This window comes from Plecotus auritus, assembly GCF_963455305.1.
Source record: "Plecotus auritus genome assembly, chromosome: 12".
NCBI lineage: Eukaryota > Metazoa > Chordata > Mammalia > Chiroptera > Vespertilionidae > Plecotus > Plecotus auritus.
In genome coordinates this window covers 6,463,602-6,482,379 of record NC_137778.1, presented here as the reverse complement: position 1 = coordinate 6,482,379, position 18,778 = coordinate 6,463,602, and the positions used below count along the sequence as shown (strand labels likewise).

Sequence of the window (18,778 nt, the reverse complement as noted above, 5' to 3'; positions counted from 1 at the left end):
TTTCCCCATTCTGCTCTGCATTCATTTGCTGTTTGCTGTATCTGTTAGTCTCTCACGTGATGGTGCTGGGATAGTGTTTTAAGGTGCTAGCAATTTAGAGCTGACTAATGGTTGGAAGAGGAAGGAAACAAATATTCTAGGCAAGAGGCATGAATAAGATCTTCTGACCAAGAAAGTGGAATTAAGTTATAAGTATAACTTGGATGAATTTCAATCCAAGTTTTCAAGTATAATGAAAACTGTAATTTTATAGGGATGTGTTTCAAACTATCAGTTATAACCCAGGAAAACAATGTAGATGTCAGTGCCTATTGTTTTTATATATATTAGCTGGATAGGCTACTATGATTTAAGGAAGAAGTTAAATGTTGGGCATCTTCAAGAACAGGATTAGAAGCAGAGCTGAAAATCTTGTCTCACTTAATCCACACCAGTATTAGGGTAATACATGTAGCAATACATGATTCTAGTCAATGCACCTCATGAAAAATTTAAAAGAGAATGAAGAAGTCCATATGAACAATTGGAAGGGAAATGATATAAAACTGCATAGAATTCGATGGTGTAAATGTACCACAGCTTTTTTATCCATTCATCCACTGATGGGTAGGTACTTGGGCTGTTTCTAGATCTTAGGCATTGTAATAGTGCTGCTATGAACATAGGGGTGCATATATTCTTTCTGATTGATATTTCAAGATTCTTAGGATATATTCCTAGAGGTGGGATCACTGGGTCAAATGGCAGTTCCATTTTTAATATTTAATGTTTTCCAAGGTAGCTACACCAGTCTGCATTCCTATGAACTGTGTACTAGGATTCCCTTTTCTCCACATCCTTGCCAGCACTTGTTTGTTGATTTGTTGATGGTAGCCATTCCGGCAGGTGTGAGATGATACCTCACTGTCATTTTAATTTGCATCTCTCTGATGATTTGTGACTTTGAGCATTTTTTCATGTCTCTTGGCCATCTGTATGTCCTCTTCGGAGAAGTGTCCGTTCACGTCCTTTGCCCATTTTTTAAATTAGATTGTTTGTCTTCCTTTTGTCAGGTTGTATGAGTTCTTTACACATTTTGGAAATTAACCCCTTATCAGATGTATAATTGGCTAGTATGTTCTCCCATACAGTGAGATCCCGTTTTGTGTTGTTGATAGTTTCTTTTGCTGTGCCATTCTAATCTGTCATGATCACAGTGGATTGTAGGTGCAAGGCATAGGGAAGTGAAGCCTAGGACCTAGGGTTTAGAGGAGGAAAAGTCAATCTAGGACCCTCATCGAGCATTTGCTGTGGGTAGTGCATTCGGACTGTTGATATTAGCCTCAGATATTTTTAATCTTTCACCTCGGACCCTGTTCCTCACTGAAACTTTAGGAGGTTAATTCAAATGTGTTTGAGGAAGCCTATAGAGCTGGGCTTCTTCCTTGACCTGGACTCACTCCTTCAATGGCTGGGCAATTATTTCTATAAAACCTGTCTTTTAATTTGTCTGTGCTTTTCCTCTCAGACCTCTCTCTGACCTCAATCCTAGGGTCCTAAGGTAGCATGTCTGTAGTACCTAAGAAGAAGATGGACAAAGGTGGTGATTCTGAGCAAATAGTCAACAGCTGGACAGTGATGGCCCTCGAGGTCTGGAGCGTTGCTCAGAAGAGAGGCAGCCCTTTAATGAAGGCCTTGGTCCAGCCTATTCTCTTTCTTGGTTGACTCATTACACATTTCTTTTCTTTGCCCAGTTCTTCCAGACCTCGACCTTCCTCAATGCCAAAACCAAACTCCACTGCTGTGACTGAGTTCCTCTTGGAGGGTTTCTCCAACTTCGGGTGGCAGCACAGGCTTGTCTTCTTTGTTGTTTTCCTAACTTTTTATCTGCTGACTCTCTTGGGCAATGCCATTATTGTTAGCATTATTTGCATCGACCGTCACCTCCATACTCCCATGTACTTTTTCCTGAGCATGCTGTCTGTCTCCGAGACCTGCTATACTGTGGCCATCATTCCCCAGATGCTCTCTGGCCTGCTGAGTCCTCATCAACCCATTGCTAAACAAGGCTGTGCCGCTCAGCTCTTCTTCTATCTCACCTTTGGTATCAACAACTGCTTTCTGCTCATGGCCATGGGATATGATCGCTATGTGGCCATCTGCAACCCCCTGCGGTACTCCGTCATCATGGGTAAAGAGGCCTGTGTGCGGTTTGTATCTGGGTCACTGGGAATTGGTCTGGGCATGGCCACTGTTCAAGTAACCTCTGTGTTTTGCCTCCCCTTCTGTGATGCCTTTGTCATCTCTCACTTCTTCTGTGACGTGAGACCCCTGCTGAAGCTGGCCTGTATAGACACCACGGTCAATGAAATCATCAACTTTGTGGTCAGCATCTGCGTCCTTGTTCTACCCATGAGTCTGGTCTTTATCTCGTATGTCCTCATCATCTCCACCATTCTCAAGATCGCTTCAGCTGAGGGTCGGAAGAAGGCCTTTGCCACCTGCGCCTCCCACCTCACCGTGGTCGTCATCCACTATGGCTGTGCCTCCATCATCTATCTGAAGCCTAAGTCCCAGAGTTCCATAGGCCAGGACAGACTCATCTCAGTGACCTACACCGTCATCACTCCCCTGCTAAACCCCGTCGTGTACACCCTGAGGAACAAGGAGGTCAAAGACGCTCTGTGCAGAGCCATGGGGCAAAAGCCCCGGTCCCCTTAATGCGGAGTGGTTGTGAGGTCTTTTATTTCATTTATCAATATGTATCGGTCTTAATGCTGTTTCAATAGGTGTGGCTCAGTGGATAGAGCGTCGGCCTGCGAACTGAAAGGTCCCAGGTTCGATTCCAGTCAAGGGCACATGCCGGGGTTGTGGGCTCGATCCCCAGTGGGGGACTTGCAGGAGGCAGCCGATCATGATTCTCTCTTCTAATGGATGTTTCTATCTCTCTCTCCCTCTTCCTTCCTCTCTGAAATCAATAAAAATATACATAAAATAAAACAAAGAATAGTAGACTAAGTTTAATTGGGTGTTAAAACTGAAAGCTTCCATTTGAACTAATTACTGTTCTTTAATGCCTTCCTTCAGAAAAGATAAAAAATGACTTCACATACAGTTAAGGATGTAGGAGAAAGATTTACATGCCTGAACCACTCATATCCATGTTCTCACACACACACATGCACATTGCTATACACACCCTGAGAATATGTTAAGTTATACAACTCCATTAAGACACAGAATACAGCAAAGTTCTTAAGTGCAAATAGAAAGCATATTGGAAAGACTTTTGTGAATGTGTTATTATGGATGTAGGAGTAATTTTTGCAAATATTTTAACAACTAAGTGAGGAGGTATGCCTGCATATCTTTTCCAATGGACATTGAAGGCTTTATTGTAATATGTGTTTGCCACTTGCTAAGATCCTATCACAGCCTGAAGAAAAAGATGTCACGCACACTTTCCAAGTGACTGGAACTGCCCTAACTGACCATTCCTGGAAATGAGGAGGGCAAATGTGGGAAAGCAAAAGCCACCAGCTACTGAGAACCCAAAGGTGGGTTGTTCATAGTCCAGAGATGCCTGGGCGAGAAAACTCCAATTATCAAGCAGAACATGCTGAAAAGTCCAATGCTTTTCACACTTCCAATTGGGGAGTGAAAGAGGATGGAGGTTGGAAAGAGTCAAGCAAAAATATAGTTTCTTTTGCAAGATAAAGCTAAACTCTCTGAAAGAGTATTCAGTGTAAGCAGTTAACGAAAACCTCTGAAAATATTTATTAATGAGTGGAAGTCTGAAGCTTGACTTAAAAAGAATTTCCAGTAAGTTCCTAAGCCTGCAGAGGCTAATCTTCAGAAATTTCTCCTTAGATACTTCAGATTAAAACCACAGTTGATAAAAGCAATTCATGTGTGAGCATCACAGAAGGCGAACGCATACGCTCTGGTGGGAGGAAAAATCCGCTCTCCTCATCCTTCCGCTCCCTCGGGCCTTCTATGCTGAGGATCCAGCACACCTTGAGTTTCACACAGAGCAGTTACAGGCCCCAGTGCCCGGCTGGTACAAGTGCTGACCCTGCGGAAGCTTGTGAAAGTGTCAGGAAGTCGGCTGGGCACTGAGGTTGGGACAGGTCAGGGGAAGTTAACAAATCCCCTAAGTAAAGTTACCGTGTCTCACTTCGCAAAGAACACTGGCCCGAGAAGTCTGAGAGATAAAAGCTATCTTTGCCTTTGTGCCCAGATTTCTAGAAATGATAGAGCCAGTACATTTCTGTGAGGATAGTCATAGAACAATTATAAAAACTGTTTCCTTAGTAGATCTGCTTCATCTAGATAAAAGCTTAGGTAAAGGTCTGATGGTCCGTGTCACACTTTCTTCTATTTGAAGTGGTCTCTAGTAGAGGCTGTTGTACGCTAGGCTGATTGCTCCCCTTCAGGACCCACATTCATTGCTCCAGCTGCTGGGAGTGTCCTGGGCTGACAGTTCTCAGCTGAGTTCCTCTTCAGGAATTGCCCTTGCTAAGAGCTGCCTCCTCCAAAGCCACATGGACGGCCTCCATGACTTGCTATTTTAGGGTATGAACATGGGCCCATACCGCAATTTAAGATGATCAGGAAGGGCTGCCGCAGTTCCAGGGCTCTCAGCTGGGCCACGGTTTGAGGGTTTTGAGACTTTTGCTGTGTCTCTGTCACATTTCTTTTGCCCAGTCCTGCTTCCTTCACTCTCACGCAGGGGTTGATACTGAGAGCACTCCCTAATAACTAGTTGCATTCACATCTCTGTTTCAGAGTCTGTTTCCTGGAAACCTCCATTTACAACATTTTAGGGCCCCATTTCTAGAACAGCAATTGGCAAGTGGGGCCCCAAATTTTCAGTGTTGATATATGCTAACTAAGGCAGTAGGTCAGTTACTTACAGTTTAATTTAAAAAATAACTTTATCCTATCAATTGAACTATAGTTGCTATGGCTCAGTTCAGTTGGCAGCAGTTTAAGTATTATTTTCTTGGAAATGGGTTAAAAATTAAGATATAAATTTTTCTCAGAATCCACAAAAAATCATCCCCTTGTCCTCAAAAATTTGTTTATGAACAATTTCAATGTTATTGTTAGATCCATTTTGTCTCATGATTAGTTTAGTCCAGGGGTGGGCAAACTTTTTGACTTGAGGGCCACAATGAGTTCTTAAACTGGACCGGAGGGCCGGAACAAAAGCATGGATGGAGTGTTTGTGTGAACTAATATAAATTCAAAGTAAAGGAGCAGAGGGGAGAGCAAGAGAACCGGATAGAACAGCCGGATCCAGCCCGCGGGCCGTAGTTTGCCCAAGGCTGGTTTAGTCCCTTTCTAACGGGTGGCCTTAGAAGAGGCTATAACTTAGTCCCATTTATCCCATGAGAGAATCCTGGGACTCCAATGAATATAATAAAGACATAAAATGAAAAGAGAAATCAACAAACCAAAAATGTCTCAATTCTTTGCTTGAGATTTATTCCATTCCGGACTTTTTTCAGAGCAGAGAGTTCTGATTATTACTATTTACTAGAATTTCCTTACAAGATGCTTAGTTCAGGTGCTGTAAGAGGGTACTAAAGATATAAGTTTGGGGGGGGGGGTAGATGGAGGAAACAATCACAAGGGAATCTTAGACCGAGCCTCATCCCCTAAGTTCTAGGACTCAGGACTGCCCCAGATTCTGCCAAGACCTAGAAGCTCATGGATAGTAAATTGAAGAGAGAATATAAAATGGTCAACCTCACTACCATTCCACCATGTCTTCTCATTCCTAGCTATACTTACAATGGTCAAGAGACAATTTGCCTAATCTAAAACCTCATGGTTTTTGCCTCCAGAAGCAAAAAAAAAAAAAGAAGAAGAAGAAGAAGAAAGTAAGAAAGAAGAAAAAAAACTGGCAAGCCTCGGATACTTGGAAGCAACATACCGTTTCATATTGCTTTTATTAAAATTGTACTTTTCTTTCACGACTATATAAATAAATGTATAAACAGGTGTATAAATGAATCTATACATTCTTTTACTTGTTTAACTGATGTTTATTGAGCACTTATTATTACCTGCCACTTTACCAGTGTCAGTTGGTTTAGTGAGCAGTTCAGCTGAACACAGAGTTTTCTATGGACATTGTGAGTGGGGTGTGAAAACAGAAGCAATTGCGGATGCCTGAAGGAAATTGCTGTTGCGAATGTTTCTTGAGCAGTGACATCAGTTCTTCGGGGGAGTTGGCTTGGGCTGTGGGTCCAAACGTTTGTTGCCCTTTCTGGTGCTCTTGATCTTCAAGATGAATGTAAACTGCTGCTGGGTTGAGATAAACAGCCCTGTGTCCACAGCAAACAGGATCACTACCAAAACTGGGACAAGGAGTTGCCCCCAGTAGTAGCTGCTTTGGTGAGATGTGGTGGAATCTAGGTGCAACAAGGAACATCACATTATTGAATAATACTAAAAGTTGAACAGCAAGTTTCAGAGCTTCATCCTCCCCAAGAGCAGGGTCCAGCGTGGTCTTCCCTATTCTAGCATGCCATGGCATTTCTCAGGTGCAGGGAGAAAACACTTATGAGTTTGGGTTCCTTAGACTATGCTCCCTGGAGTCCTAGGGAGTCCTGAATATCTCCCCAAGCCCTTGTTTGACAGTTTCTCTAGCCAATATGCCCAACGGGGAAGGTAATAGGAAAAATAACCCCTTTCTTGAAACTGAAAAGACCAACATCCACATATTATTTGGGATAGAAAGGAGATATAGTGAGGTCAGGTGATCATCAGTATCTTATCTATCAATCATCATTCTTGCATGCCTTTTGGGTAAAATGAAGATATTGAACAAAATCATCTTTAAGTTTCCTTCCAGTTTCACTACTTTGTGACTCTGCTACTCTTTTTACAAAGTACCGCTTTTGGCTTTTGGTGATTATTCTAGAATTATACACTGAGTGGCCAAATTATTATGATTATATATATATATATATATATATATATATATATATATATATATGAGGTCCGGTGCATGAATTCGTGCATGGGTGGGGTCCTGCCAGCCTGGCCAGGGGGAGGGGACATGGGCGGTTGACCGGCCTGCCTGCTGGGTCGAACTCCTGGTCCAGGGGACAATTTGCATATTAGCCTTTTATTATATAGGATATACACTGAGTGGCCAGATTATTATGCGTTCAGAGATCATAATAATCTGGCCACTCAGTGCAGAGACCCAGAATATTAAAGCCAGATATTACTTAGAGCTCACCTAGATCAGTGGCTCTGAAACTGTCTATTCATTACCGTTACCTGAAAGAGCTTTTAAAAATATTGATGTGTGCACACCTTATCTAATCAATTAAGTCAGAATTTCTAGGAATGAGAGATGAACATCAATATTGTTATTAAATTTCTCCAAGTGATTCTAATAAAGTCTGGACCAAACCCTTTATTTTATCAATAAAGATACTGAACAATTAAATGGTATTTAGGTCTCAAATTAGTTAACAGAGAGCTGCCACTAGAGCCTAATTCTAGCTTCTGGACTCATGCTTTTGTAGACATTAGTATGAGCCAAGTTTGCCAATTTCCTCCTTGTAAGGCAAATATTTCAAAGGCTCTCTCTTTTATATGAAGTTTGGGAAGAGCAGTCCTTTTCATTGGCTGCCCACCTGCCCATTTTTTTTCCTCATTAAGCCCTCTCTTTTTTCTCCCAATATACAGGCACACAGCCTACTGAACTATTGGTTTTCTTACCCAGCCCTCCTAGGCAAAATAGACTAAGTTCTTCACAGCCTTTGTTCCTTCAACTTTGATACTTTCTTTTAATTCAATAAATATAAGTGTCCTGCAAGGAGCATCAGGTGACTTTGAGATCAAAACTAATTACAAGGAGAAACCAAGACGGCGGCATAGGTAAACACCTAAACTACTGCCTCGCACAACAATTTTAAAACTACAACTAAAAGACAAAACGGACATCATCCAGAACCACAGGAAGGCTGGCTGAGTGGAAATTCTACAACTAGAAGGAAAGAGAAAAGCACACTGAGGCTCACAGGAGCTGCGGAAGGCAGAGGTATGGAGGTGCGAGTACGGAGAGGGAGGTGTGTGCGGAGAGGGCTGGCAACTGAGTACGCAGCTGGCTTTCTCAATTGGGAGGGAGACACAAGCTCCTGACTGCTCTGAACTCCAGTTCTGGGCGAGACTCTGGAGACCCAGACTCATACGGGGAAAAACTGGACTGTCTGGCAGTGAGCGAAACTTGTGGGTGGCTTTCTCTCAGAGGTGCTTGCAGCGATTACCCCAGGACACTGAGAACCAGGGGCCTCTTAGGGCAGGGCTGATGGGAAGCCATTGCTGTGTGCTCCGCCCTGAGATCCCGCCCCACGAAGCCATTGTTGTTTGCTCTGCCCTGAGACTCCGCCCCATCCAAGCTGAGCACAGAGGCTTTTGCATATGAATAGCCTGGTCCTTTGAATTCTAATCTTACCTAACAAGCTGCAGCTGAGTCAGTGAGACCTAGAACACCCAAAAGAAGGCCCAAGGCCCTGCAGCAGCTTGCATTGCTTCACAGCTGGGCCTCATCTGAGCACCTCCAAAACCCAAACATAGAAGAGGAATCTGTAGATCTCTCTGTAGCTCCTGCTGGGTGGCCTCAGGCAGAGGCTAAATTAGCACCTCCTTGGAGATCCAAGTGCCAGTGTTCCCAGGGGTCAGAGTGGGACCATCCAGATTACAACTCCTCAGATCCATAAGGGACACACTCTTGTTTCATAAGGGTGTCTCCAGCACGAAAGTTCTCCCATTATAGACACAGATGATCCTCACAGCCAATTGGCCTGGAGGTCAATTCCTCCCAGTGATACCAACAGAAATCAAGGCTTAATTACAACAAGACTGTGCACACAGCCCACAAAGGGGTGCACCAAGAGTGTCCACCTCAGGTAACGGGGGAGGCTGAGCCACTGGACCATATAGGACACCTAGCACACAAAGCCAGTCTATCAACACAGGGAAGCAGCCAAAATGTGGAGACAAAGAAACAGGTCACAAATGAAAGAAATGGAGGAAAGCAAACAACTGGATATAGAGTTCAAAACCACGGTTAGAAGGTTTTTCAAGCATTTCCTAAAAAAGGCCGATAAATTTAGCGAGACCCTTGAGGATATGAAAAAGGACCAACTAGAAATTAAGCATACACTGACTGAAATAAAAAGTAATATACAGAGATCCAACAGCAGATTAGAGGATCACAAGAATCAAGTCATAGATTTGAAATACAAAGAAGCAAAAAACACCCAACCAGAAAAGCAAAAAGAAAAAAGAATCCAAAAATTTGAAGATAGTGTAAGGAGCCTCTGGGACAACTTCAAGTGTACCAACATCCAAATTATGCGGGTGCCAGAAGAAGAGACTGAAAAGATACTGAAAACCTATTTGAAGAAATAATGACAGAAAAGTTCCCCCACCTGGTGAAAGAAATAGACTTACAAGTCCAGGAAGCACACAGAACCCCAAACAAAAGGAATCCAAAGAGGACCACACCAAGACACATCATAATTAAAATGCCAAGAGCAAAAGACAAAGAGAGAATATTAAAAGCAGCAAGAGAAAAACGGTTAGTTACCTACAAGGGAGCACCCATATGATTGTCAGCTGATTTCTCAACAGAAACTATGCAGGCCAGACGGGAGTGTCAAGAAATATTCAAAGTGATGAATAGCAAGAACCTACACCAAGATTACTCTACCCAGCAAAGCTATCATTCAGAATTGAAGGTCAGATAAAGAGCTTCACAGACAAGAAAAAGCTAAAGGAGTTCATCACCACCAAACCAGTATTATATGAAATGCTGAAAGGTGTTCTTTAAGAAGGGGAAGAAGAAGAAGAAGGTAAAGATAAAAATTATGAACAACAAATACATACCTATCAACAAGTGAATCTAAAAATCAAGTGAATAAAAAATCTGATGAACAGAATAAACTGGTGAATATAATAGAATCAGGGGCATAGAAAGGGAGTGGACTGACAATTCTCAGGGGGAAAGGGGTGTGGGGGTTGCGGGAAGAAACTGGACAAAAATCGTACACCTATGGATGAGGACAGTGCGGGGTGGGGGGTAAGGGCAGAGGGTGGGGTGGGAACTGGGTGGAGGGGAGATATGGGGGGAAAAAGAGGAACAATTATAATAATCTGAACAATAAAGATTTATTTAAAAAAATAATAGAATAAAAGTATGGACACCCCCCCCCCCAAAAAAAGAAACAAAAACAAAAACTAATTGCAATGTGTTATGCTTAGGCAGTGCTTAACAAATTACAAATCCATTTCACAAATATTACCACATTTAATCTTTATAAAAATGTTATAATATGAGCAGGTATTACTATTGCCATTAAACAAACAAAAAAATAAATCCAAGCCAGAAATTGAGAACTATACTATAGTCCATGTCTCTCCATTGGAAGTTTAGTAGATTTTCTAAGGGATCATGGCTGTCCCCTTTTTACAAGCTGTTACTATTTCAAGTTGAGATGTCTTCTCTCCCTTCCTCTGCTATAGGCTCCTTCCCTTTCTTTTACTAACTCACCTTTTAAAACAGTACTTTTATTGATTTCAGAGAGGAAGGGAGAGGGTGAGAAAGAGAAACATCAATGATGAGAGAGAATCATTGATCGGCCCCTTTCTGCATGCCCCACACTGGGGACTGAGCCTGCAACCCAGGCATGTGCCCACCGAGAATCGAACAGTGACCTCCTGGTTCATAAGTCGAATGCTCAACCACTGAGCCATGCCAGCCAGGCCTAACTCACCTTTTTTTACAGTAATCTTGAGGGATTCTGAGGTATAGTTTATCTGCCAAATTTTGCCCGTGCAGTAATAGTTGCCGCTATCTTCTAGGGTGGCATTGGTAATGGAGAGGTTGTGGTTCTCATACCAGTACTTCAGTGCTTGGCCATTCTTGTAGTAAATCACCTTGAAGATGTTTCTGTTCCTCCAACTATGGCACCTGATGAGGAAGGACTCACCCTCCAGGACCACCTCAGAAGAGGACTGAAGGAGCAGCCAATCTGAAGAGCATTTATTATGTTACTTATTTAACAATGAACAAATAGATAGGTTTGGGATAGACAAATAACAGGTAGATAAAATAAATGAGGTCCCGCATTGAGTCTGTGCCAGAAGCCATTGTTCATCATTAATATATTTCTTGGCTCATAAAGTCAATAGAAAGGAAACAAAATAATGCTTAGAGCGGGACTTCTATATTGATAAATCTTCTCTCCTCCTGAAAAGTAAGTCTGGAAACATAAAATTTCTCTGACATTTCTGCTGAGCCCATCCAAGGAAGGTCTGAAACCCAGTATTCCCTTTAGCTCCATTGTTGTTAGTTCTAGTCTCTAAGTGGGAAGCAAACCTATTCTGCCTAAGGTACCTTAGCCTAGGACAGTGTCTATTTTGTCTTCTCTTACTTCATGGGGACTTTCAGTTTTATTGTTACTCATAGTTGATCCTAAAACTACCTCAGAACATGTATAACAACTTTTATTAATTATTTGTGTAATCATTTACTTGATATCCTTGTCCTTATTTGGCTTTATACTTCAAGAGGTTTAGGGCCATGTCTGTTCCTTACATTATATTCCCAGTCCCTAACACAGTACCTAGGAGTTGATAAGTACTCAACAAATATTTTCAGTAATGAGTCCGTGAAAAATTAGGTTCCATGACTACTATCATTTTAAGAATTGAAAAGCAGTCACCAAAGAAAAATGTTAAATGGAAATGTGGCTAGTTTGTGCAAACATATTTCATTTATGAGCAATCCTTGAGGACTTTACCAGAATCTACTCTAAGGAAATAAAGAAGCGATTCTATACTCCTTTCGTTTTTATTTGGGATTTGCATATGGATGTTAAAACATCTTTCATTCAAGAGAAAAATACAAAGTTTGTCTGTACTTTAAAATATATTTATGTTTAAAAATATAAAGTAAAATATAACAATAACCTAGACGTTCAAATGAAATCATTAGTTTATTCATTCAGCATTTACTAACTAACCCACATATGCCTAAGCAGGCTTCACTAATTATTATCAATAGGAAAGTGATGCAGATGAAAAGTGAACATAAAATTTTTTCTTAAGTAAAAATAGAGGACTTGAGGAATGTACACAGATATCTTTCAAAATGAAGGGTACAACCAAATATTCAGGTCATTGCACATGGATGTTGCAGAGCAAATCTTTAAATCAAACCTTTGATCCTATTTCAGATATATAGCTCTTTGCAATATTCACATACCCAACATGTCAGTGATCAAATAATATGCATCTGAATCTATGTAGAAAAGATAGTCAGAGGTGAGATAAAATGGACAAATACCATTGGAAGATGGCCAGAATATTGAAAGCAGGCAGAAGGAGCAGAGATGCAAGAAGAGAGATTTATGGGTCTTGAGTGAGAGACTCTGAGTGCCAACCTGGTACCCAAGCCTTAGAATAACTTGTTTGCTCCCCATCATCAGAGAGGTCATTCTTCACCTGGAAAAATCTGTATTTCCACAGATTTGGAACTTACCGCTGAAGACTTCTAGATACACCGGTTGACTTGGGATAAGGTTTTTGCTCCAACATCTGTATTCCCCGCTGTCCTGGAATGTGGCATGCACAATGTCCAAACTTGGAGATGTCACTGCTAGCACAGTATTGTTGTGGGTCCACTTCGTGGAGTTAACTTCAAGGGAATCGTTCCCATTACATGTAAGAGTCACATTCTCTCCTCTAAATATTCTATTCCAGAGAGGATTCAAGGACACCATAGATTTCCAGGTGGCTTTGGGAAGATCAAAATGTGAAAAGAGAAACAGAGGGGGAAACATCATAGAAAATTAATTGTCTCGCCGAAACCGGTTTGGCTCGGTGAATAGAGCATCGGCCTGCGGACTGAAGGGTCGCGGGTTCGATTCCGGTCAAGGGCATGTACCTTGGTTGCGGGCACATCCCCAGTGGGAGGTGTGCAGGAGGCAGCTGATCGATGTTTCTCTCTCATCGATGTTTCTAACTCTCTATCCCTCTCCCTTCCTCTCTGTGAAATATCAATAAAATATATTAAAAAAAAAAAAGAAAATTAATTGTCTAGGCTTCAAAATACAGATATACTAATAGTCAATCAATGGTCCAACAAATAAATCAACAATTTAACACGTGGTATAAGATAACTCATTTAATTCTCTTGATTTCAATTTCAGAATTTGTAAATGAGGACTGCTATCTCTTTTCAGGCAGAGACAATGTCAGTCATATTCAACCCTAGCTTGACTCAATGGCTGGCACATGGAGTAAATGAATGAGTGAATAATGGATGCATAACTCTGTTGTGAGTGTTTACACAGCAAACAATATATGCCAATTCTGGAAGGTAATGAGAAAGACCAAGGGGATCAGTCTTAAAAGGCTTCTAAGAACAAAGAGATGTGATACAAATTTGAACTGAAGCTAAGGAAGTAGCAGGGGCGATGCAGTAGAAAGAGAACCAGATTTGAATCCAAGGCACTTATGTTAGAATCCAGTCCTTTGCTTGCTGTGTAACCTCCAGAAAATCACTAACCCTGAGCTTCAGCATCCTTAATTGTAAAATAACAACATTAAGAATGATGATGTAAGAATTGAATGAGATTACATAATAGTGCCTGGAAGAGAAGTTGAGACATTTAAATGTTCCAGAGAAGTGGTTGTTGACAATAAAAGAGGAGGTGGTGACTTGAAAGAGTGAACTGGTATGTGAGATGCTTTTGAGTGAGAGAAAAGAAGAAAGACAAGGCAAGGTGGACATGGGAAGTGGGTTGAACAGGGAGTTGTTGATTCATAATCATTAGAAAAATAATAATCATCATTAGAAAACAAAGATGCTGGGATGAAGGGAAATAGTGTGCGGAGGCAATGCCCAGACACATTGAAACACTGAGTGAGCGAGGACAGAGGACTCACCTGCTGCCATGCCATCTGGAGCTGCAAATGTTCAGAGAGGATACGTTAGTGTCCATCCCCAGCCTTCTGAGCTCCCAGGGACTGGGGACAGGGTGTAGGATGACGTCTACATTCATGGAATCTTAAGGGCAAACCATCTTCCTAGGAATGTGGTCCTGAGATAAGAAGATAAGGAGATTCTCTTTTTTCTCTACCCTCCCCCCACCTCCCCCACCCTCCCGCCTTGTCCTCTGGAGATGCCAGAATGACTGCAAGAAACCAGGCTCTCAGTCTAGCTTTTTGCTGAGATGTTGCTCAGCTCTGTTTCCTCTGCTTTCCAGTTTGTCTCCACTACAGAATCCCTGGGAAATGCCCCAAGGTTTGGGCGGCCTAGAAAAAGTCAGCACTAAAACCAGCAATCCCACCCCAGCTGCTTCCAGATCCATTTTGGCTGCTGCAAGAGGGGTGACTGAACCTCTACTTACAAAAGAGCAGCAACGCTGTCCACAGCAGGGCAGGGCCTCCCATGGAAGTGGACATCTCTCCTAGGGCCTCCAAGTACAGCCTGAGCTGAAGTCTAAGGGCCTTAAGATAGACTTAAAACCAAAAAGGAGAAGGAAATGTTTTTTGTGTCCTATCTCGTTACCTGATCAGCCATGCCTGGGTTTGCCTCCTTCCCAGGAGATAAAATTTGGAGTGGTGCCTAATTGGGCAATTTTATATGTACCACCTTACTCCCCATCCCACCTCCATAGATGTACTTGGAATCTAGTAAAAGACAGACACAGGGCTAGACACACAGTCAGAGGACATTCTTAAACTGTCTATCAATGCAATTTAGGAAAGTGGGGTACAGGTGATGTTTCCTCCATTTCTCACAATAATCCTATGAAGCAGGTGCCTTCATTACATTTTATAGGTAGGAAAACTGCCGCTAAGGGAGGTTAAGCAACTTAGCTTAGGGCAGGTACTAAATGGCTAATTTGGGATTCAAACATTTAAAAATCTGACCCTAGAGGAGAACCCTTAATCATGACAGTATACCGTTTATGCATGTCCACGAGTATGGCCAGTGATTGCTGAAATTCTGTTGTGGTTCTCCAGAGCTACTTGCATAGTAGGCCATTAGCTAGACGTTAACAAAAAGAAGGGAGCACGTGGAACCAGCTGGATTAACTAGGAAAGGACACTCTAGGCATCCGAGTAGGCAGGAAAGATGCTTCACAGCCACCCCGAGGAGCTCCCTCCGCTGACGGGGGAAGGGAGAGATGGCACAGAGGATGTCTTTTCACTTAGCACAAGCACAAGCTCAGTAGAAGCCAAAGTGGTGACCGTGAAGGGGAGGAGAACACCCCACGGAAATCTGGGGAAAGATCAGGTAGGATAAGGACACGAGCCAGGGAAAAGCCAGGAACGAGACTGAACAGTCTGGAAGAAGCCTGACTCGTCCCAAAGTCAAGGAAATATAACTACAGCCTATCAAAGGCCTGTCTCCAGGTGGCAGCTACGAGGGCTGGGGTGCAGTGCCAACCACGGCCCAGGTGCCATTGAGTCTTGGTGATGGACGTGCAGGTAGGCCATGAGGCAGAGGGAACTTAGGTGACTTGCCCAAGGTTAGCCTGGGGGCCTGGAGTGATACAGCTCTGGGGTCTGTTGACTCTCTCGGGCCTGGTGGGCCCAAGTGTGGGCTTGCAGCCTTGGAAGCTGGCCTTTTTCTGCGGTGAGATGGAGCTGAGCAGCCTGCTTGTGGCTGAGACATTGGGCGTGGTGTACCTGGGGGCAGTGGGCGTGATCTACCCGCTGATGCTGGGGAAGTGCCTCCTCAAGTGTGGCAGCCTTTCCAAGGGCGCGCCCACAAATCTTGCCACCGTCACTTGAAATCCTCCTATGCGTGTTATCTCTAGGGAGGTGACCTCTGTATCTGCTGTAAATCGTTCTGCCAGTTTGTTCAGCTGCCTGCCTCAGTTTCCCTATTACACTTGTCCTGGCTTACCGCCTGACTCAATAGTATCTGTTGTGAACATTAAAATACTTAATATAGTGAAAAGTTTAGAACAGAGCTGCAGACAGTTAATGCTTTGTATGTTAGTCATTACTGTTACTACAATTATCTTATAAAGAGCTTTGAACTTGAAAATAGAAGAGAAAGAGACCACTTCCCCAACTTCCTGGTCAATCCACAGCGAAAAAACCCCAAAAGCTGGAAAAGCCACTCGTGGGTCCATACATCCTCCCAAGGATGCAACCAGGTCACACAGAAGCAATTGCGTCAGAGGGGCAGGGCCTGCCTCCCACACACAGGGCTCCCTGCATTAGGAGACTGTTCAGGGGGGTTCCCAGATCATTCCTGGGTGTGGTTGTGGACAGAGAAACCCCAGTCTTGCAGAGTCAAGCCAAATGCAGTGTAGGCCAGGTTTATTTTATGCTTTCTTACAGAATTACACAGTTAAAAATGGAAACCACCTCCTCTTAAAGGAATTCCTTTAGGTTGTTAGCTGATAAGAACAAGAGGTCTCAGCCCAGCCAAGAACATTTGCATTTTAATAGGTAAATTTTGAAGCCCTAATCCTTTGGGACCTGGCTGAACAGCACTGTGACCGGTGTGTTTCTAGGGGTGAGGGTGGGTAAGAGGGGGGCTGGCAAGTGAGGACTGCCAGGGAGTTGTCTGAACCTCTCAGGTCAGACTCCCTGTGTTATTGTCTGCAGAGGACCATGAGGAAATGTGAGTGTGAGTGTGTGTGTGTGTGTGTGTGTGTGTGTGTGTGTGTGTGTGTGATGGGGGTGGGGCGGCAATGAGTATTGCTTGTTGCTTATCTCAGTGATGGGTCTGCAGGATACATTTTCAGCATTTACTGGCAGCCAAATGTCCTGTAATACCCAGGATGGCCTTGCATATTAAAAAATGTTCCGTCAGATCTTTTAGAATTATTTGAGCCTTTGAGCCTTAAATCTGTTTGACCAACAAATGCAAAGTTTTTTGTTGTTTTTTATTTTTTTGTATATACTAGATTTTACAAGAAAGAAATTATCATGTATATTGAGTGGAGATTTTTCTTTGCTTTTCCTGAAACAGCATCATTAAATTGTTCACTATTTCAGAAAATCTGATCACCAACAGCTACGCTGTTTAGATTTGTATCGCTGACACCTTACCCTCATATCAGGCTATATTTGTTATCATCATATTCATCATGGATATATTTGCTTATTATAAAGTTATTTTATTTCTTCTTTATATTAAAATTGGGAATTATATTGATTTAAAAAATAAAAATGTGTATAGGTAGGCGAGGTGGATTCAGTTTCAGGCTCCTGAAACTTACACAATTTTAGGGGCCTTCCTTAAAAAAAAAAGAATAGAAAATTATGAATATAATATTCGATGTTAGAATGACTATGTAGAACAAAAAAATGAATCACAACAAATTACAAAATACAAAAGCTGAAAAATAACATGAACATTACAAAACCCAGGAAAAATGACAATGTGCTGCTTGACACTCTGCTATAATACTTTCCTTTTCCTCCATATCTTTGCTACACCCTCTCACCAGCTATTATTATAATATTTTTATAGAGAAACTAGAAATATAATTCATTCTTTCCTCTAGCATCACTGATCGCATTTATTTTCTATTATTGATAGTTGAAGTGCATTAAAAATGCAATTCTTATGAGATATTCTCACCCTGTGCAGTACTACTAGAGCTTTCTGCCTTACAAACACAAGAATTCTGATAAATTTTACATTGTCTTATTCCAATCAAAAGAGACAAAAACATCATGATGTGTTTATAACTTTATATTCTGTATTGAGTGTATTCCTGGTAAGAGAGAACTTCCATTTTCACTAGACACAAAGGAATCAAATTTTCTGCTTACACACATCCTATGCTTGGGAAAAAAATGACAAAATTGCCTTTTGACTCCAGATAGTTCAACCTTGGTTTTCCTTTGCCACCTACAAATGTCCAGTGTCAAGTACTGGAGCAGGGGTTCATTCTGCACATGGCCCTCCTAGGCCCTTCACCTTGTGCCCAGAAGCCAGAAAAGTGGGCTCTTTGGGAGGATTTTTCTGGAAGCCATTTCCGCCCAGGATGGCTAACAGTACCTTACCAAACCTGGACGTGATTATGAACCACATACATCTGTTACGCTAAACCAGCAGTAAACACCCTCAGCTTAAGTTCACCTTAGCTGGGTCCCCAAAGCTTCCTGCAACGAATATCATGCTCCTGACCCGAACCAGAGTGTGACGGAGGGAAGCCTGAGGCGGAGAGGAAAGCAGTCTTGTCCAAATGTGGTTAAATATGTTTCGTACGTTTTACAGAAACCTGTGACCTCTTCCAGGATTGTGGAGGTGTCCTGAAGCTTAACTTCCATTAGTTACACCATAACTCCATCTCTCGTAGGCAAGTCCATAACCTATGGACTTCTTCTCAGGGTCCCAAAGAAAATGTTTCAAATGCAGGTCATGAAAGGGAGCCTGCTGGACTGAAAACCTCTGGCCTACATTTTAAAGGAGGAGAAAGGGCCGGAAGAAAGGGAAACAGGAAGTTCCCAACGGACTTCTCCTTCAAAACGGACCAGACTATTATAGAGGTTCAGGAAAACAGCAGGATAGTAAGTGTCTGATCAAAATTAAAATGTGTGTTTTAAACACTGGACTGAATGCCGGAAATAGTGCAGTGTCAGAAAATTCAGGACATTTTGGTAGCCATTCCTATAGGCCAGTGTTTCTCATAATCAGAGATTTGCACAATTTTTAATGAAAAGCATGTACATTTTTATTGGAGATAATCTTAAAAAATTAATGTAAATATATTATGACTCATTT

At 42.2% G+C, this 18,778-nt stretch overlaps 2 protein-coding genes across 2 annotated transcripts; one reads left to right on the top strand and one right to left on the bottom strand.

The window, feature by feature from the left end:
- Positions 1 to 1,746: 1,746 nt before the first annotated feature.
- On the top strand, positions 1,747 to 2,700 carry LOC308237396 (olfactory receptor 10J3-like; the record flags this gene model as incomplete). Its single annotated transcript, XM_080648054.1, has 1 exon — positions 1,747 to 2,700. The coding sequence occupies exon 1, from the start codon at positions 1,759 to 1,761 to the stop codon at positions 2,698 to 2,700; it is 942 nt and encodes a 313-aa protein (XP_080504180.1). The 5' UTR covers positions 1,747 to 1,758.
- Positions 2,701 to 5,904: 3,204 nt separating this feature from the next.
- On the bottom strand, positions 5,905 to 14,507 carry FCER1A (Fc epsilon receptor Ia). Its single transcript, XM_080648332.1, has 5 exons — positions 14,427 to 14,507; positions 13,963 to 13,983; positions 12,554 to 12,808; positions 10,785 to 11,042; positions 5,905 to 6,401 (listed from the first exon to the last, which is right to left on the bottom strand). The coding sequence occupies exons 1-5, from the start codon at positions 14,479 to 14,481 to the stop codon at positions 6,202 to 6,204; spliced, it is 789 nt and encodes a 262-aa protein (XP_080504458.1). The 5' UTR covers positions 14,482 to 14,507; the 3' UTR covers positions 5,905 to 6,201.
- Positions 14,508 to 18,778: the final 4,271 nt, after the last annotated feature.